Below are 19690 nucleotides of genomic sequence, written 5' to 3' on the forward strand. Positions count from 1 at the left end.
GAAAGGCACACCAAGACCAAACGTGTCACAATAACAATATTATCATATACTCCTGTGTCATTTTTGTTCTGTTGCATAAAGTATAAAGTAAAGCAATTTTGCCTTAAGCAAAATCTTTTGCAATGGAAAATGTTGAAATGAAAATGTTGATCCAACAAGGCATAAAACATTTGGCATTTGTCAATTCCGACCCACTAGATAACTCTTCAGTATCACACAACAGCCACCAAACAGCAATTCATTTTTAATGAAAACTCTTTGTTAAGTGACATGCTGTTTTTCTGTTGTTTTTGCCTGATTTGGTTATAGCTTAGCTAAATCAGCCAACAAACCCACCTTGAATTAAGCACCTAGTGGCATTTTGCTATGTTGAACATGGTTATGCAAATCTGGGCTATATTAGAATAAATTCCAAGATTTAGTATGCCAGAAGTGCAGCAATGGTTGCCTTGCACATAAATGGTTATTAATATGAAACTTGAAAGGCACTAAGTGTGACTAAATGTCAAACTATTTGCTGTGAAACACAGAGATCTTGTTCTCCACCTGGGTGAAATATGCGTCTCAGCATGTAGCTACAGTTAGGAGGTTCATCAACCCCACGGCACACAGAGCCCCTATCTGCCTTCGTGTTCTGATAAAGCACCTCGACAACAGCTGAACAAAGACTACCTTTGTGCATGCTTTGTCCCATACCTGCTCAGCACAAAGGCTTCGAGCAGTGCGTTCACAATGAAGACACACGGCTCTTAACTGCCGCCGTGTGACTCAGTGCTTTCATCTTTTTCATCTTTACAAAGATGCAGCTATAACTAACAAGGCAGGAAAGTGAACAAAGACTTGGCGGCTTTCAGGGAGAGGGTTGATTTAAGAACGGCTCTCTTTGGTGTGTCAGCAGAGGGGATGTCAGTCTGGATTAAAGAGAGCAGAGAGGGTTGTTTTTTTTTTTAGAACTGTCTTTAGAGATAGTCACGTGTGGACCTAATGTGTGCCCTGCAGAAAAGGCTGAGTGACTGAAACAAATTTTTGCAAAGTTATCATATTCCTGATTTTTCCTATACTTTTTCCTATATGCCATATCATGATGTTTGGAGACATTTTAACCTTACACAACAGGCTATGTGAAATGTATGTCAAAGTTTATAGAGATATGTTATTTCCTTATTGGTCTTATTGCCAAGCCGTACCTGTTATTCCTGCAGGTAAGTATTCAGATATATGTTGTAACCGAAACTGAAAATCCTAAACTTGGACGTGTTGTTGTGTGTAGTTGACCCCAAATTGTTATAGCAGCACATAATGGCCATCAGCAGCTTTGCTTGCAAGATATTTTCTATCACCCACCAACTTCAAAGCAAGTAGACTTTGCATGCCTGTCTTTGCTGCTCTCATACTAATCTACCTTTCTCTCTCTCTCTCTCTCTCTCTCTCTCTCTCTCTCTCTCTCTCTCTCTCTCTCTCTCTCTCTCCTCTTTTTATATATGCCAGACAGAAGGTATTAATAGAAACAGATGGCGTGTTGTCTCATTGATGTCTCATCTGGCCGTTTCGTCCCCGGGCCACAGACAGACGGGCCCTTCTGGCTCTCATGTTGCTTGGCTTCCTGTCCTGCTATGTTTTTTCTTGAGAGCAAACACCCCTGTCCCCTGCCCCCCCCAAAATTACCCTCCAATCATTTGCTACCATTTCACTGCCCTCTCTATTCTTGGTCTCGTCTGCTGCTGTGCAGATGTGCTGTGGCAGCACGAAAAGCAAGTGCACTTCAAACGTAGACTTAATCTCTCTGATCTCAATCACCTGGCTAAGAAGGGTGTGTGTGTTTTGTGTATTTCGGGTGGTGGTGGGTGTGTGGTGGTGGGTAAGTGCTGATAGAGAAAGTGACTAGTTTTTGCAGATTTTTGCTTCAGATCAGTAGTGATTGCTGTTGTCCACACAAAACCATTCACCTCGAAATGACCTGCACAACTAAAGACCTTCATAGACATGTCTGGATTTTTTTGTCAACCCTGAGGAGATCAAACAGACTCGGTCGACAACACTTGCTCATGCTAATCAGTAATAAAGGGGGCAACGAGGACACAGGTTTGGGGGTGTCGGGGATGTTTAATGGTTGGGGAAGTGGGGTGTTTCTGCACACAAGCAAGGACATAGTGCAGGTGGAAAGAGGGGTTTATAACCCTGTATGTGACCTTCTCTTTTCTTTCCTCCCAGATAGTAACACATGAAGCCATGCGTTTATGTCTGCTCTGTCTCCCATGCTGTCTCAGCCTCCCACTACCCAGGTGGCATGAGAGAAAGAGGGAGCGAAAGACAATAAGGCTGTGACTCAGTAAATAAAGCAGCCTGATGCACCTGATCTGCTGCTTTTCTTTTCATTATTATCTCAAGTGATTATCTAACCAGCATATGATGTGTTCAAAGCTTATGAATTAGTAATGATGTTAGCATTTGGCAGTTTAAGATTTGCAGGAGATATTGAGAAGTGCCTTCTGTCTGTCTCTATCAGTTTTTTCCTGTCTTTGTCAATCAATAAAGTTCAGTAAAGGGTAACTATGTTAAATGCATTGGGTGTACATGCGTAATTGCAGGAATTTTACAAACCGTCTGTGTAAAAATAAGAACACAGAGATTATTATACTGCATTCTGCAGTGGAAATGTAACTTAACTGCATGAACACAAACTCTGGCCAAAAAATGCTACCTAAACAGCAACCACCTTCTGAAGGAGATGCAAGGGGTGTAACCATATATTTAAAGCCTTCACAATAGCAATATTATGTGTTTGAATATACTAACTAGGGCAGCAATTCTCAATGCCATGTCTAGGAACCATTGCCTTATGAGTTTGAAGTTTACCAGGCTTCCAAATGCCTACTTCAACTCGTTGTGCCCTTGATAATCAGTCAGCTGGTTCAGGTTTCCCAGTAATATTGCACACAATAGATATACAGAATATCTAGTAAAATACTCATCTGCAGCTTAGTGCTTGTTAAATCTAAATTTTTTTTAAGAGGTGGAACATTACAGTGCTGAGGTGGCTTTGAATTGTTGAGACTATCAGCCATGTGCCAAAATATTTTTTTAGATTATTATCACTTTCTTTAGAAACTACTTTATCCCATTGTTATTAGCTATATCATTTGCTATAGGTCACTTTTTTCCAAATGGAAACAGACCATCTATGTCTAATAAATTAATATTTTATTGTGTGGTGATAATCTTACAGCAAAAGTAAGTCAAATAAATCAAGCAATTAAAGCGATTGTCATCTTGGCAGTAACAGCAGTATCTCAGTCACAGTAATACTGTTTTCACTTTTTTCTCTCCCTTGTCATCATTATCCCCCTTCCCCCTCTTTTTCTCTTGTTACTTGGTGATAGAGGCCATCTTGTCTCCTCCCTCCCGCCTCGGTGGCCTCAACTCTGTACACTCTGTCTGTCTGATAACATCAGGCTGTGTGTGATTAACACTCATACGGGGCACTTAGCTCACTCCGTTCTTGTTCGTCACTGGTTTTACTGTCTCATGCCGTTCTATCTCTTGCCTAACATGCTGGAGTGTGTCACCTTGCTGATAGCACAGTTCCCATTGTCCTCCCTTTGCACCGTGCATGCTGAACAGTGCCATTGTGTTGATAGCACAACGTGCAGTTTTAGTACCCAGCCTTGAGCTTGTCAGACTCCTGCTGAGCAATTTGACAGTGTGAATCAGAGATAATAAATCGGTTCTTAGAAGGCAAAGGACGAGGGCATATCGGCCAATATACCATAAAAAATAAATAAAGGTGCAACCACTTCCTGAATGTCAGTTTCTTGTCCTATTATTTAGCTTCATTTTCTGTTTGTCAAGATGACCCTTTTTCAACACCAGAGGATTCACCCCGGCTAGTGATGCCAGTTCGTCAGAGGGCACCGTGCACACACACTTTTACACACTCATTCACACCTAGAAACCATTTTGAGAAGCAGGTCTACCTGCATGCTTTTGGGCAGTGTAAGGAAACCCATGCAAACACAAGGAAAATGTGTGAAACACCTCATAGAACCCAAACTTAGGATCAAACTGGAGACCGTGGGCCTGTGAAGAAATGAAAAATATATTGGAGAGGTTAGAGTACATGGGGGCATGGTGGCTTATCGGTTAGCACGTTCGTCTCACACTGCCAGGGTCAGGGTTCGATTCGCCTTGTGTGTGTGCGGAGTTTGCATGTTCTCCCCGTGCCTCAGGGTTTTTCTCCGGATACTCCGGTTTCCTCCCCGGTCCAAAGACATGCATGGTAGGTTGATTGGCATCTCCGGAAAATTGTCCGTAGTGTGTGATTGCATGAGTGAATGAGAGTGTGTGTGTGTGTGTGTGCGATGGGTTGGCACATCCAGGGTTTATCCTGCCTTGATGCCCGATGATGCCTGAGATGAGGCACAGGCTCCCTGTGACCCGAGGTAGTTCGGATAAGCGGTAGAAAATGAGTGAGAGGTTAGAGTGCATATTTTAGTAAATTAGAGTAAAATTTGTATTGCTATAAAATGAAAATAGATCACATAAATGCTAACAACACAGCAGTTAAATGACAATTGGGTTGATTTTAAGCTGTTGTTTGTACCTTTGACATATTATTGTTATATCTATGTTTGCATATGTATTTTGTCGGTTCACATATTTGTGCACTGAGTTGACTGATCTGCTGTGTGATGCTCAGGTGAGACACAACACACTGATTTCTATATGTCCAACCCTTACACGACCAAGTTGTGAAAAGCTAGCTATATACATAGCGCTCTGTGCCTTATTAAACCCGTTGCTTCCTGGCACTGCTTATGAATGCACACACTGTCATCATGAATGGTGTAGTGTGGTTTCCAGGCTTCCTGTATGTCTGTGCAAACAAGGTTGCACAATAGTGTTGAATTATGAACAGACGGAGCAGCAGTGCTTACTATCTACTACAGCATTGAGTGGCTTTTTAAGGGTTTGCAGCTGAAGGTCTTCTCCAGGTGCATCTACATGCATGGTGGTCCCGGTTTGGCTTATCCTGCATACAGATGTTATTCCTGGAATGGAACTTCAGGGCCAATCGTGCAGAGTCAGAAAAAAGGGGCAGATGTAGGGCACTCAAGCCTGTTAGGGTGGACTAATGATGTTGGTTTGCCTTTACATGTGGATTTCTGCTCAGCCCAGCCCTGCGTTTGCCCTTAGGCGGTCATGTGTGTCTCTCTCTTTCTCCGGCTTGTTTTATTCTCTAGAGAGAATTCTTTAACCTGACTCATTTCTTAGAAAACGCTGCCTGTTTTGCTGTGTATCCTTCTTTTGCAATATGAACACCTTCAAAGAACTACCTGCATAAAGAGATGAAAGACTGTAATTGTTTATCAGAGCTCTTCGGCATTCCAGTTCACAAATGTGTCACAGGCAATCATGAAAAGAAGCACGCAACATAGTTCATTTCATCCTGAGGAGTGTGATTCCATGCTTTCTAAAGTGCTTAATTAGGTATGTGACAGAATTTTGGTATACCGTGTGTAGGAAAATTTTAATTATGTTTATTTATTTCATTATTATGTTTATTTTAAGAGTACTTTTGTCACTTATGTCACTTATTTTGTCTCTGGATAATGCCATTAAAGAAATACTGTGAATATAAACAAAGATGTAGATGCTGTCTTGCTTTCGAGGGCACGAGCGAAAAGAGCAAGTCAGCTGCACCACCTTAAAAGATTTTTTAGCTGAATTTCCACATTTTAGAAGACAGGTTTTAAACAGCATCCAAGCTGTTTCTGTAGCAGTGTTGTATAGCATTTATTATAATACTGTGTAAAAATGAGAAGCTATAATGAGGGCCAATAAACCATGGTATTGAGTATACAGCACATTTTCTACATCATAATTGTGGCCGTTTGTGTGGAATTTTTAATAATGTTTACACACCCACTGTAGTGAACCAAGCTGGGTGTCTCTTCCACTAAAGGAGCTTATGCGACTTCACTGGACCATGCCCTCCCTGCCAGACAGGCTGTCCAAAGTGCTAGGATACACATGAGTGCAAAGAGCTCAGGGTGTGGCTGTACATGGGGACTACAAAGTCTGCTGACTTTTGCTTGATCCTTAATCCAAAACTGCTTCTTATTTGATCTTATTTTTATATAGTGTATATAAAATATATGCGCTTAGACCTTTAAGGAAAAAAGTTCTAGAGTAGCACAAGGTTCTTTGTTGAGAAACAGGAAATGTATTAACTGTGTAAGCAAATTTCTTTACTTTCCTATATGTAAATGTTGATTCTGGTTCTCTTTCCTCTTGTAATATAAAATAAACCCTTTAGGAAAAATGCAGATGTTATATATAGCTTTATAGTTTACTCACACCATGGCATGCCTGGAGGAAGTGGTTGGTGTCATACTTGCATGTACATTTGCACTCTCACTCACGTGTGTTTTTACCTGCCTAAATGAAAAGCATCAATGGGGAAAACACACCATGGTTTAATTCAAATGGATGAAGCACTGCATTTATGAAAGATTAATATCCCTTGAGTGCTTTATTTGTTCAGCTAACTGGTAGTGCTCAAATCTTAGCTCTGATGTGTGGTAAGCTTCCTGCTCTTACTAACTCCCCCTTTATCCTGTTTCCCCTCTGTATTTTTTACACAACTTTTAATCATTTAATACTGTCCAGGCTGGGAGAAGAAAGGGAAGCAGCTTCCTGTTGGGAGGGAGAGGGGGGAGTAAGTGAGAGGGGAGAGTGAGTGGGTTAATGAAACGGATGTGGCTATCTGAGCTCTGCTAGTTACTCATGTTGTCACATGTGAGCATCCAATTGGCCGCAGAAAGAGGAAGTGGAGAAGGATTGATCTCAAGGAGCGGTCTGTAGGGGTGATTGAGTGTGTGAGTGGGTTTCCTTTCTGTCTGCCGTTGCTATGTAAGATGTGAGGCTGTCATTCTATGTTAGCATGAACATCAGTTGATGTAGTTTTCACACCAGCATCTGAAAAACAGACGATTGCTTAAAACAGTAAAAATCACCACAAAACTGAACGTTGGCTCTTGCAAGTTCCTGAAAGAAAATGGTTTCAAACAGTTGCATTTTCACTCTCTTGAGTAATTGGCAATTGTACTTGTAATTGGATAAATTTGTGTAGGTGTTCTGTAATGGTTTTACAAACTTGATGATTGTGAGTTTATATTCTTGTATCTGGCAAAGATGTGCCGCTGTGTTCATGAGCCAGAACCTTCAAGTGCTTACATCTGTGCTTATATCAGCTTCCACCTTAGTTTTAACTTACTTTGTATTATGTATGAACATGTTTTTGACTTTATCATTGTTATTGTATTAACATTGCATTCATTATTGATCTCTATAGTCCACCTCTCTTCCAACTAAAGTAAATGCATTATTATTAATTGTCAAATTTGCCCAGTTCCTTCTTTTCATAGCACACAGTATATGGCAACTAAAAAGATTACCAACACACTGACTGTTGCACCATCAGTGGCTTTATCGTACTTGGTTTGTTCAACGCTGTTCATATTTGGCAGGATAATACAAAACCTTGTTTTTTTGTAAGAAATTTGCACAGATGCTGTGCACTGCTGGCATTGCCTTCACTCCAGTTAATCAGAGTTAATGGCTGTCATAATCTTTCATTGCATGTCATTTTCTACCTCCGGAGTAAATGCTGAAGAAGAACGGTTGCAGGAAATGAAGCCCTCTATGCCAAGATCTTCTGTTTAAATTTCTGCTGTGTACGTTCAGTGTAACTGTCATTCTGTTTAACCTTTGCAGGAAGCTTAGTTTGTCCCACTACTATTTGTTTTTCTCATTTTCATCACATTAGAACATTAGCTATAGATTTCACAGTGTAAGTTGGTTATTTATGCCTAAACCCACAGCACACTCAGAACATGTCACATTGTGTGGTTTTGCATGTAGATTTTTTTTGGAGCTTCTAAACCTGTCTTGATGGTTGGTACCGAGCCAGATTGATCAGACAGGACGATTTATGGGCTCCTCTATTCAGCTTTATCTCTACCCTCCTGCTCTCTGAGCATTCAGTTTGTTTCAGGGCGTTCCGCTTTGCAGAGATACAAGCCTGGAGACAGAGACAGACAGATCAGTGCGCTTTGTGTGCTCTTCCTCTAAATGTCTGATAAGACTGCCTGGTTTTCTCAGGAAGTGGGATAAACAGTGTGTTGTGCTCTCTGTGGCTTGTCTGAACATCTGGTGCTAGTGCAGCATAATACTGAGGATAGTACTGGTTTCTGTTCAGCAGATAAGTATAGTATGACCCTTTACACTTTCTAGCTCTCACACTCCATATCACTGCTTTCATAGCTACATTGTTTGATAAAGCCTACATGAAGTGTGACTATTTAGCACCAATCGTTAAATTCCAACACCCGTCATATAGGATCAATCACAATTTCTGGATTAATTTCATATTAGATCTATTTCTGTTGTTCGTTGTGATGATAAAATTGTCCATAAAATGAATTTATGCCATTTAAAGAGAAACATTCATGTGCATTGAGCTGCATGTGCTCTTGAAATTCTTAACACGTTTTTTTTTTTTTTTTTTTGCAGCATAAATGCAAAAGGTCATGTGTGGACATATGCATTATCTCTATTATGTGCTTGTACTGATGCAAATAGAGCAGGAGTTAGGTAGTAACAGCTAGCTAACCTAGCTTTTATTTAAAAATAAAAGTTTTAATATATGCTGAGCCAAGGTTTACTGTTACCCCATAGTTTATTTGTCTGGCGCATGTCCACATTTGGGAAAATGTACGGAGTTACATATAAATTTTGATTGTGTTGGTAGCATCTGACAGTTCAGGAAGCTGACGGTTTATTAGTTTTTGTGTTGCAGCTGAAGCACTGTTATCAATTTCATTGCACATGCGTGAATCCTGTGTTTAGGGTGAGTTGTCAGGTTTATAAGTGACAGAAGTTTTCAAGAAAGCCTCACCCAGCTTGCTCCAGATTTCTCTGTCTCTCTCCATATCTCTCTCTCTCTCTCTCTCTCTCTCTCTCTCTCTCTCTCTCTCTCTCTCTCTCTCTCTCTCTCTCTGCTTTCTCTTTGCTTTCTCTTTCTCTCTCACAGGCACACACAGTGCAGATAGACTCTCGTTAAACCAATGCTGTGACAGGGTATGTCACAGCATTGCATACAGTAATTACACCTTCACCCCACCCTCGACCACACTCTGTGGACGCAGGAGGCCCAGCCTCTGTAAAGAGCATGCTACAATTTGTGTTTATCGGGGAATAGAACTAATTATATATTTCCTGTTTTATGCACTGTAGCAGTCAGCATGATTTTAACTAAGTGTTTTGAAATACATGCATCAGATTTGTACAGTGAATGTATTTGTATTTGCAGGTCTGTGAAGATCACCATCAAAAAAAATGTCATCTAAGATGCAGACCTCGAATAACATAGCACAGGCGAGAAGAATTGTACAGCAGCTACGGATAGAGGCAAACATTGAGAGAATAAAGGTAAAGGTCTGGATCTTAATGTGTATTGTACAGATAGCACATACTAAGAAATGAAGCACACTGTTAAAGGAAATGCATGCAGGTCATACTGAAAGTAACACAAAGAAACACAAACCATTGCTTTGCAATGACTTTCACTTTTAAATTTTAACTTCATTGAGAAAATGTTTGAAAAACGTGCACAAATCTAAGCATATAACAACAAAAAAAAACCCAGCAATCTAGTTTGTAACAAATACCTAATTGTGATAATTTCTTATAATTTGTGTAGTTTATACATTTGATGGTATCATGTTTATTCCACTTGCATTTTCTCTCTCTTAGGTTTCTAAAGCCTCTGCAGACCTCATGCATTACTGCAGCGAGCATGCCAAGTACGACCCTCTACTCATGGGCATCCCGGCCTCAGAAAACCCTTTTAAGGATAAGAAGCCCTGCACTATATTGTAGTGGATAGCTCTAATCATGTGCTCTTTGATGCCTCCTTTTTTATAGAAAGAATATTTTACCTTAAAGCATTCATACACTAGTCGCCTTAAAGTCAGCTAGCCTCCTCATTCTCACTCTTCTTTTATTCTCCTGCCCTCCAGGCTAGAACAGAAGTCTACACTTGAAACATATTCACTTCTTCTACTTATGTTCTATTCAAGAATTTCAGACCAAAAACCTCTAAGTAAACATGATTTATGGTGCATTGACAAAGCTTGTGATAGGATTTTTTTAAAACCCCTCTATTGATTGCCAGAACTGAGAACCTGTTTGCTGTGATCATGCTATCTGATGTGGTCTAGACCAGGCCATTTTGCAAATAAAGAAACAGAAAAAATTTTTCAGATGGGAAGTACCCAAACAAAGAGCTCTACTCATCAAGGCCAATTTCATTTTCTTTGATCATCACGCCCACTTAATGTCTCTGTTTTTGATAAGCAAAGCACAGAAGTAGCGCTCTGACTTTGTGTCATAACAATGTTCACTGGGGCTAAAGATTTAACCTTTTACCTCTCAAAGAAAGTGAGAGGAGTCTAGAGACCTGAAACAGTGCTCTAAATGTCTATTACTTTTGGGGTTTTTTCCCCCCTCAACCTTTATACATTTGCCAAGTGGCATTTTTACGCACTGTGCTTGCATTTAAGATGTATTTCTAGCATAAAAACCATCCAGTTACTAGTGTAGAACCTTGACTGCCAAACTCACACTGTTCCACATAGTAATAAATCAAGGCAACTGGACTTATCATTAAAGTGATAGTTGATGAAAAAAAGATTTTCTTTAGCATAATGTAGTGTGTATACCTGATTTATTATAAATCCCACCACAGAAGACATAATTTGCCTAAGTTAAACTATAAACCATTTTATAATGTGGCAGAATATTGTATGTCTATATTAGTGCTTTCAGATGCTGGGCCATACCTCTATGAATCATATGCTTGTGTGAATTGTCCACTTTCCAGAGTGCTACTAGGGATAATAGCTATGTGACAGGCCTTTACTCAGCCCTTGGTTACCTCTGTAATACAAGATTTAAAACACATAAGCAAGTGCATTTGAGGTTGGTAACTTTTTACTGTATGGTATGAGTATGTGATACTGGGCTTCATTTATCAAGGCGGGAGACAAAGAAATAAACTCATACATAAGTAAGTTCAGAAAAGTGTTTGTATCATTGAAGGCGCCTGAGCGTCTCTAAATTTACATGCATTCTATTTAAAACTAAACAGAATCTCAATCTCAGATCAAATCATGGTCATGGTTTCTGCAATTTTATAAGTTTGGCGACAACTCTAAATGAAAATCAGCTGTGCTGCAAACACACCTTTTACTTTACTGGTGATTGCCATTCATGAACATGTAAATGTTTTACCGATACCAAATATGTCACCAATGGTGGGATTTTTATGTTAGTTTGGATCCCTTTGAAAACCTTTAAACACAGTTCTATAAAATGATTTATGAATGAGGCTGTTTGGCTATAGACGTCCCAGGTGATGTCTTGGGGTAAGAGGAAATTGTTTAAATTGTGTTTTTACTTGAACAAATGTTTGTGTCCACTAGCATTCGTATTTTATTCCTATTCAAAATGATATATTTGTAGTCAGGTTCAAGTGACCAAACATTTATTGTTAGTAAAAAGCTGTTTCTACACAGACTAGCCTTACAAATTACAAATTTAGAACAATACTGAATTATATATTCTGCCATGCTGGACTGGTTTTAATAATTAGCAAGTTGAAAAAAAAAACAGCTTTGGGAATAAAGCCCTAAATAAAGTAGCTCTACACATTCTCAAAGGTTTAACAAGAGTCCAGTTGACTTGTCTTAATATTGCTAGGCAGTGAAAATAAACCAGATGACCAGTAGCCTTTAGAGTCCTGTTGCTCATTGTGGAGGAACCTGTGGCGTCATTCTGACGTAATTTGTCCTCAAGAGTACATGTGAACAATGGAGGGTTTCACACAGGTCAGTGAAAGTTCGCCTCCTCTGTCAGAGCACTAAACCATCCATGCTTTCTTTTCACCATAGAGAAAGCTCTCTTGTCTTTTGCATACAGAAAACCTGAGTGCCATGCTGCAAGAATGACAAAAAACATCATTACTGTTCAGTGCTCTTTTAGGCCTACTTAGGTTATCTTTTATGACCCTGGCAAAAGCATGTTTGAGAAGTAAGAAGCATGACCTGAATTCCCCTACACAGTTCTTACCTATGCCTTAGGAAATCTTAGACCGTTGTTGTTGTCTTGCTTATTTATCTTAGATATAGCAGCAATATATATGATTGCAGATCATGGTACAGTAATATATTGTAACCCTTTAATGATTATATGCCTTATTTACTTGTAAAATGCTTTTGATTGTTTTGATTTCTAATGCTAGTATTTTCTTTTGAATGATAAACTCTGTAAATTGTTTGTGCCATCCTGCCATGTTCAGTCTAGCCAACAACAGTAATGTGTCTAGAGTCACTGCCAGTGCTTCTCTATTTATCTATGCCAAGCAAACCATAGACTACGAATTACTCCAGAGACTGTTATTGTGAATCTGAACATTCCATGTTTACAACTGCAGGTTCGGGTGAAAATGATTCATAATGCCATGCAGTTTATAATGTGTGTATATGAGTGCTTTTTTTAACATAAAAAAAGTGTATGCTCTTCATATGGCTGGCAGAAAAAAAGTGAAGGCCTTAACCACATTTTCTTGCTTTCACTCTAGCTATTTTCTAACACACTCAAGGGTTCCTCAACTGTGAACTAGCAGCCTGCAGTCCTACACACTGTGTATCACCAATCCTCAGGACAAACGGAGTAAAGCCTTTGACATATACCAATTGGAAAAAAAAAAAAAAAAGTTTGGCACAAATGCTGACACAGCCAGCAATAAATGGAACAGCAGCTGTCAACAATTAACCATGCCTAATAACAGTGCTAGGACACTTAACCAAAACTCACTAATAAGGTTGCCAAATACAATCATTCATCATTTATTTAAAACTTGAAAAATTAATAACAAACTTGTTGAAACTGGACTTCAGTTACAAACACATTGGATTCCAATGACAGCATGCCAAGTGTATCCAACTGAATTTACGTTATTTACGGTGTTCCCCTCTAAAGAGTATTGAATTATTTTTGTTAGGGTACTCTGCTAGTAATTATAATGTATAAAAATAATATGTTCATCCCTGAAGGTGATTTTGTATGGACCCTTGTGATGACTCGCTCAAGCTTTTTGCCTTTCAATGAAAAAGATTGTTTGAATATGAAGTGCACTCATTCTTACTATTTTGTGTGGATCTTTCTTCTCAAACTTTGACCTGTGAAAAACACACCAGAGCTTGATTGCAAATTCTGATGTTACAAATGTCCTTTTCCAGTTAAAATTAAATATAATTTTATTCACAACAATTCCTTCTTGGTTTATTGACCTTATTTTTTGTCTGTCTTGTTTTTTGCACACATGTTGCTCATTATTCAAATATTTAGGAGGTGTTCCTAAGAGGAGGGTTCTGTCACAACTCCACCAGTCAGTTCCCAGTGTCCTCCAGAATTATTGGCACTCTTTATAAAAATAAGCAATACTGATTTTACAATAAAACTTGCACACAATAATTAAATTTTTTCCATTCAAGCTAGGATCAAATATTTTCTTTTGTTGTAAGACACAATATATCATTATTATTATTGATATAAATAATGATTATTGATACTCCTAATGATTAGTTTAAATGGATCCAAACAATTCATTATAAGAAATACTATTTTTCATTTGCTCTCAGTTTTCAGGAACACTTTTGTTGACTTTTAAGCATGTCCGTTTTCCCTGGGGTGTAAATATCAGTTGTACAAATATAAAATCCCTGTCATCTATTACTATGGGAAAAACCAAAGAACTTTTAACGCAAAGAAGACAGATGGTTGGTGACCTGCACAAATCAGGATATATACGAAATTCAAAGGGAGTTCAAAAACACCCTTAAGCTATAACAAGATGTTTCACTTGTCTGAAACAGTTGGAACTTTGCAAAGAATTGGACACAAGCCAATGAATGTAGAGTCACATAATCTAAAATAAATTCTCTAAATTATAGTGTGTGGTCAGTTAGGTCCTTCTAGTGTGTGGTTAGTTAGATCTTTGCATTGGTGGTGTATAAAGTTAATGACAAAAAATGACCTGCTAATGTTTGTGTTTTAATGTTTGTGACTAATAGGTCACAATAAGACTCAATGTGCTGGCTATTGAGCTAGAGATTGAAATCACCTAATGCAAGACAGCCTTCTGCTTAGCACTGAGGCTATTAAAATTCTTATATTGTATCTATAATATGGATGCATTTTGATGCTGCTTTTTTTTTTTTTTCTTTCTTTTTTTTTTGCATTTGTTTGCAGGTAAGGTGATCAAGGATTGCTATAATGGTTGTGCAACAGAATGGGGAGTGATTTGTTGTGTAGAATGCTGCCCAAGATTTAATAATCCTATCTTGTCTGTAATGTGCCATTTGTTACTGTTTTTTTATTTTTCTTATTTTGGGCATCCTACAGCAATTAAGGCAGTTTGCCTCTGCACAGCACAGCACATTACACTCAAAAGCTCGTAGAAATAATGTTCATCAACTTCCTTTTTAAGAGTTGAATAGTTGACAGCACTGTAAATGTTAAGCATGATATACGCCAGGGTTATATAAGGCAGTGGTGTATTGTTCTGTATTCATTGTTGGTAAAAAAAACACTCAGGTGATAAGATAGGACAGATCAAGTTTCAGGAAAACCTTTCCACTAACATACTTGTTAATGTGTTTAGGTCAGATCAGTGTTCTGTAATGTTCACCCTTTCATCCCTACCAGAATTGGGTCAGTCTCTATTTGTTTGTCCACAGTGAGTGATGAACATAGATTTATGGTCTAGTTGCCTTTCCTGATTGAATTTTTGCTTGGAGTACAAGCTCGGTAATAAATCCAGGATGTGGAATACATTCAATATCTGACCTATTTTTCAGTCCAGACAGAGTGACAGAGGAAGGCTTTTGTCAGTCCTTAAAGATGGGCTAGTCGGTGGTGCTGCATTTTAGCTTTTTGTCTATTGTTACTGACCTGAGACAAGTAAAACCATACTCAACAGTACTGAACTAGGAGTCACATTCCAATGTTTTATGAACTGGATAAACAAGTCAGTGGATTTACAATTATATAACTGCTTTTTGGACATTTCTGACCCTCATGCTGATTGAGTTTGACCTGAATCTATGCCTTTAGACCCCTTCATAGTTTGTGTTCCTTGAGTCATGGGAATAGCTGATGTGGAGCTTCTAAAGAACTTCACGGCCCACAAAGCAGCCACTCTCTGTCTCTCCCCATCTGTTTGCTTGCGTCTGCATTCTTTCCTTCTGCAAAATGAGAATAACTGAACATCAGCTCTGGAATCTACCAGTGCAGAGATAATGTGAGATGTTTTCTGTTCCCATGCCTTAAAACACTTCCAGGAGGTCTCTCTCTCTCACCACTTAAATGAGGGGGGTTCAGTGTATGTTTGCATGCATGCATGCATGCACGCACGTCTGATACATTTGTGAATTTATCAGTTTCAAAACTCTTAGTTCCAGTTAAAACTATTTCTCCATTTCTTGTTTGCCAATTCAGTTGAATTGACCATTTGACTTCTTACCAGACTCCTCTCACTGATTTACAGGTGGCCTTCATGCTCCAGCAGCTAATGGCAGTTATCCATGCCAACCACATTTCTCTCTGCTTCAGCAGAAAAAGCTTAGCCTGCTTTCAGGACTATTTTTAGCTATATCCAGTCTCGATTGGCTTTGACTCATGCCATTGGCATTTCTTTCAGATTTCCTTTGTCCCTAAAACACAGCCCCTTATTAGCAATGTCCTGCTGCTAGGTATGCATGACAAACTGTCGCTCACTAATCTGCTGCTATTTTGGGATCTGTGTGGACCCTTGTTATCTTGTGTTGTGTGTAAAGGCTGCAGACCCCAGAGGCCCAGTAGTCAGCCACAGCGCAGCTGCTGTACACACCGGAACAGAGTTCTCCCGCTGTCAGTGTGCATTAGTACGTCTATTTTTGGTTTTTTTGGAAAGCAAGGGTGTGGGCTGTTTTCTCTAGGCTCAGTGTCCTTGTTTTACTGTTGCCAAAACAAAGGAGGGTGAATGATGCACTGTGAGATTACCGCCCATACCATTATTATGTGCTTAGAGTGCAAAACATTTTGCTGTTGGTGCATTTTTGTATGAGATGCTGGCAACATGGCAAAACCTGTTGGTGTACACAAAGGAATTGGGAACATTTAGTTTATTATGTCGAGGTTAACTGGTCCTAACAAGAACACAGTAGACTTGAAAAGGTTGTGCAGCTTGGCTGTACTTAAAATATGAAATCCAAGCAATGCACATTCCAGTTGATTCAACAAACTGAAATTGTACTTGGTAATGAGCCTGCATTTTACAACACTCTGTGACTTGTTTGCTTTCAAGCTTCTCCAAGTGACGGTCATCTTCAAAGTTGATCTTGTGTGTAACAAATTAGCTTTAAACAGTAATACATTTACTATGTGTAAACAGTCCTCAGTCCAGCATGACCGTCCTGCTCTCTGTTGTTTTTAAAAGATTTATTTCATACTCACTTGGGGGAAAAAAAGAATTTGGAAATGTCAACCTCCAAAAAAGGTTAGGCCATAAAATCTTGCACAACCCTCTCCTAAATTGAAGTGTCTACACTGATCATTTGCTTGTTCAATATTGCATTAGAGCATATAACCAGTCATCAGCACGCACCTTCTATTATCACTGCAGACACGTTGTAAAGCTTGGTATATGTATGTTACATTATGTGCAGGGTCATCATTACTTCAAAAGCTAATGTCAGCTCATGCACAGGGTGACCGAGGTCACTCCAACATGAATGTTACCCTGACCTTTGACATCATGAGGCAATGGCAAACCATGTATTAGATCTACAAAAGGCTGTCCAAAATACAAGCCATAAGTCATAATAAATGTTGTTCTCTCATTTTATTTCATTTTTAACAGTTTTACAAAACTGTACAATGCAACATAAATACAAGTCTTTAAATTAACACAATAAACAGACAAACGAAGAGAACGCTAACAATACACATTATGCTTTGCAAAACGTGTCTGTTTTGCAAAACCAAAAACACTATTTCCCCCATTTAAATAATTAGAATAATTAAATGTAATAATTAAACATAATAAGTTAAAAGTTCCCTCCATGTTTCCAGAACATTCTGCTTTGAAAAGGTGTTTATTAATCCATCAATCTGAGTTGTGCTTGCTGCAGTCACTCTGATTTATTCTGGTCCTTAGATTTCCAGTACAGTCATTATTCCAGAAAAGAAGGAGCTGTTCTTCCGTGTCAACACTGCTAACATCCTGCTGAGTCATGCTTCCTGTTCATGTCTTGCTCTCTGGCCTGAAAGAAAATCCCCATGCTTCTGATAAGCATTGCTGGTGGATTAGATTTCCTTGTTCCTTGCAGTTTGTCTATCCCCCCCTCCTGTCATCCTCCTTGGGCAATGTAAAGACAGACCAGGGGTTCCGCTGAGGCAGGTATATGCAAATATGGTGCACTAGCTTGTTTGATTGGCGGTGTGAACTGTCTGCTCACTCTCATCGCTCAGGCAGATTGATGATGGGCACCCACTGATCCAAACAGCGACTGTCTCTACAGAAACGATTTAGTTTGCTCAAGGCTGGATCTTTGCATGCAGATGACTGTGGTTTCTGCAAAGAATACAAATGCAAATTAATCAAAGGGTTTTATATAAGACACAGAGAGACACATTCTTAAGAAAATAAATAATAAATTTTTGCATGCATGCCTGGCTGCTCAATAGCAAACACCAGAGAGATAAATGACTCTTGGACCACACAGCAGGTTTGGCAGCAAGTGATTTTAAGTGCTGCTTGCTATCTTAAAAAGAAGCTGTTTTCTCAGAATCCTTTCTAATTTGCAAATCAGTGGTCACTTTACAGAACATTTCTTTCCAGGAAACGCTGTTTGCACAAACAGCCTTGCAGGAAGTGCTGTGATGCCAGCCCAAAACAGCTGTAAAAAGCTCAGAAACCCGAGTCATATGCCTCTGTAGGGCTGCCAATTTGCTGCAGCCTCAGACTGACTGGAATGCCACATCACACGCACTCAAACGAATGAGGCAGCTTTTAACAAGCCGCCTTCAAAGGCAGTGGCTGAAACCTACAACTCTCAGCCAGGCGGTATTTGGTGCAAAAGATTCATAGTGCCATGGGTTTGCAAAGAAAGCAGCCGAGGTCAATCCTGAGTAACCAACATGACATGCATGCTAATCTGCACCCGGTGTTGGAGGAAGAAGTGTAAACAAGCCCAAAAAACCAAACGTGTAGGAGTGAAATGGCTTGGGGCTGCTCTTTGGATTGAAATGGCTGACATCTTTAACCTCCCTTCAGTCAGTGAGAAAGCAAATGACACGTACGGTGACTAAGACGCAGTGCAGGTCTACTGGCTCTCCTCCCACTGGCTTAACACCATCCAGGATCTCCGCCAGCCGTCTCATGTTGCTCACTCGCAAAATGTTGATGTCATTTTCGCAGCAGAAGGCCTGGATCAGCGTAAAGTGGATCTGAAGGGCAACGTCCTGGACATCCTCCTCATCTGTAGCTAGAAGACACAAGACCACGTTGTCTGGATCTCTGGAGGAGCAGAATGGCATAAACATATTAATCACTTACAGATGCATTCAGATAAGCATTCAGGTGGGACAGCAGATGTGAACATTACAGACTCTCAACTTACATGTTGAGTGACTTTGCAGCCTCGTAAACTCCGACTGTGATGCAGCCCTGAGGTAAAGCAGCAGTCAGCACCTCCTCCAGTGCCTTCACCACAGAGTCCATTCTGTACAAAGGTGCAACAACACACCTGTTACCTCATTTTAACTCACTGGAACTTGATAAAACATTCAAAATCATTTCAGCCAAACCTAATTAATTAACGTGCGTTGTCGTGTCTAAGTTTGTCAGCAGATGAAAAAGTTCAGTATTAATGTTTGAAAAATATTAAATGTCAGTGTTAAGGATAAACATACATGCAAAAAAGTCTGCGCGCGTGCACCTTAAATCATACACTGTAATATAATGGAGCTTTTTGGAGAGTAAACACTAAAGAACCACAGTGTGGGGAATCGAATCAAAATTTGTTTTTTGAAAAATTCATGCCAATGCAGATCGCTCCCCCCCCCCCCCTTATACACATACACACACACATATGAATATCAACATTATATATATATAAGAATGGAATGCAAACCTACCTTTCCGTGCCGTTATCGCCACAAAATTCTTCGTAGGTCATATTGCACATGAGGTAAAATAATCCGTGAACAAACTCTGCAGACCTCACTGACAGTAAATCCTAAAGTGCTCAGGAAAGAACAGAGATGAGCTTGACCAGAATATGCAGTGTATGAAACGGCACCAGCGACTGTAGTCTCTCATATCCCTGCTCATTTGCATACGGACTACTATTGGCCAGAAGCAGCGTGGGGATGAACTTAGGTTAGAAACTGTGAGTCTTCCAGCTTCTAATTTGCATACAGACTCCTATTGGCCCATCTAGACCGAGCTGTTAGCGATCTAGAGCTAGACGGGGCGTGTCATAGCACTTACTTTGCATACACATCCCTTATTGGCCACACT

General features: G+C 39.5%; 2 protein-coding genes across 2 annotated transcripts; one reads left to right on the forward strand and one right to left on the reverse strand.

The window, feature by feature from the left end:
* The first annotated feature begins 9368 nt into the window (after positions 1 to 9368).
* Positions 9369 to 13395, forward strand: gng12b (guanine nucleotide binding protein (G protein), gamma 12b). Its single transcript, XM_047814390.1, has 2 exons — positions 9369 to 9492; positions 9817 to 13395. The coding sequence occupies exons 1-2, from the start codon at positions 9400 to 9402 to the stop codon at positions 9940 to 9942; spliced, it is 219 nt and encodes a 72-aa protein (XP_047670346.1). The 5' UTR covers positions 9369 to 9399; the 3' UTR covers positions 9943 to 13395.
* Positions 13396 to 16993: 3598 nt separating this feature from the next.
* Positions 16994 to 19486, reverse strand: gadd45ab (growth arrest and DNA-damage-inducible, alpha, b). The gene is made up of 4 exons (XM_027146895.2): positions 19306 to 19486; positions 18789 to 18890; positions 18469 to 18685; positions 16994 to 17740 (listed from the first exon to the last, which is right to left on the reverse strand). The coding sequence occupies exons 1-4, from the start codon at positions 19353 to 19355 to the stop codon at positions 17627 to 17629; spliced, it is 483 nt and encodes a 160-aa protein (XP_027002696.1). The 5' UTR covers positions 19356 to 19486; the 3' UTR covers positions 16994 to 17626.
* Positions 19487 to 19690: the final 204 nt, after the last annotated feature.

This window comes from Tachysurus fulvidraco, chromosome 5, assembly GCF_022655615.1.
Source record: "Tachysurus fulvidraco isolate hzauxx_2018 chromosome 5, HZAU_PFXX_2.0, whole genome shotgun sequence".
Classification (NCBI taxonomy): domain Eukaryota; kingdom Metazoa; phylum Chordata; class Actinopteri; order Siluriformes; family Bagridae; genus Tachysurus; species Tachysurus fulvidraco.

Coding starts and splice junctions, on each gene's coding strand:
- gng12b (XM_047814390.1), top strand. CDS start 9,400: ATGTCATCTAAGATGCAGACCTCGAATAACATAGCACAGGCGAGAAGA. Junction 9,493..9,816: donor CAAACATTGAGAGAATAAAG/GTAAAGGTCTGG, acceptor TCTCTCTCTTAG/GTTTCTAAAGCCTCTGCAGA.
- gadd45ab (XM_027146895.2), bottom strand. CDS start 19,355: ATGTGCAATATGACCTACGAAGAATTTTGTGGCGATAACGGCACGGAA. Junction 18,891..19,305: donor GGCGATAACGGCACGGAAAG/GTAGGTTTGCAT, acceptor ACCTTTGTACAG/AATGGACTCTGTGGTGAAGG. Junction 18,686..18,788: donor GCTGCAAAGTCACTCAACAT/GTAAGTTGAGAG, acceptor CTGCTCCTCCAG/AGATCCAGACAACGTGGTCT.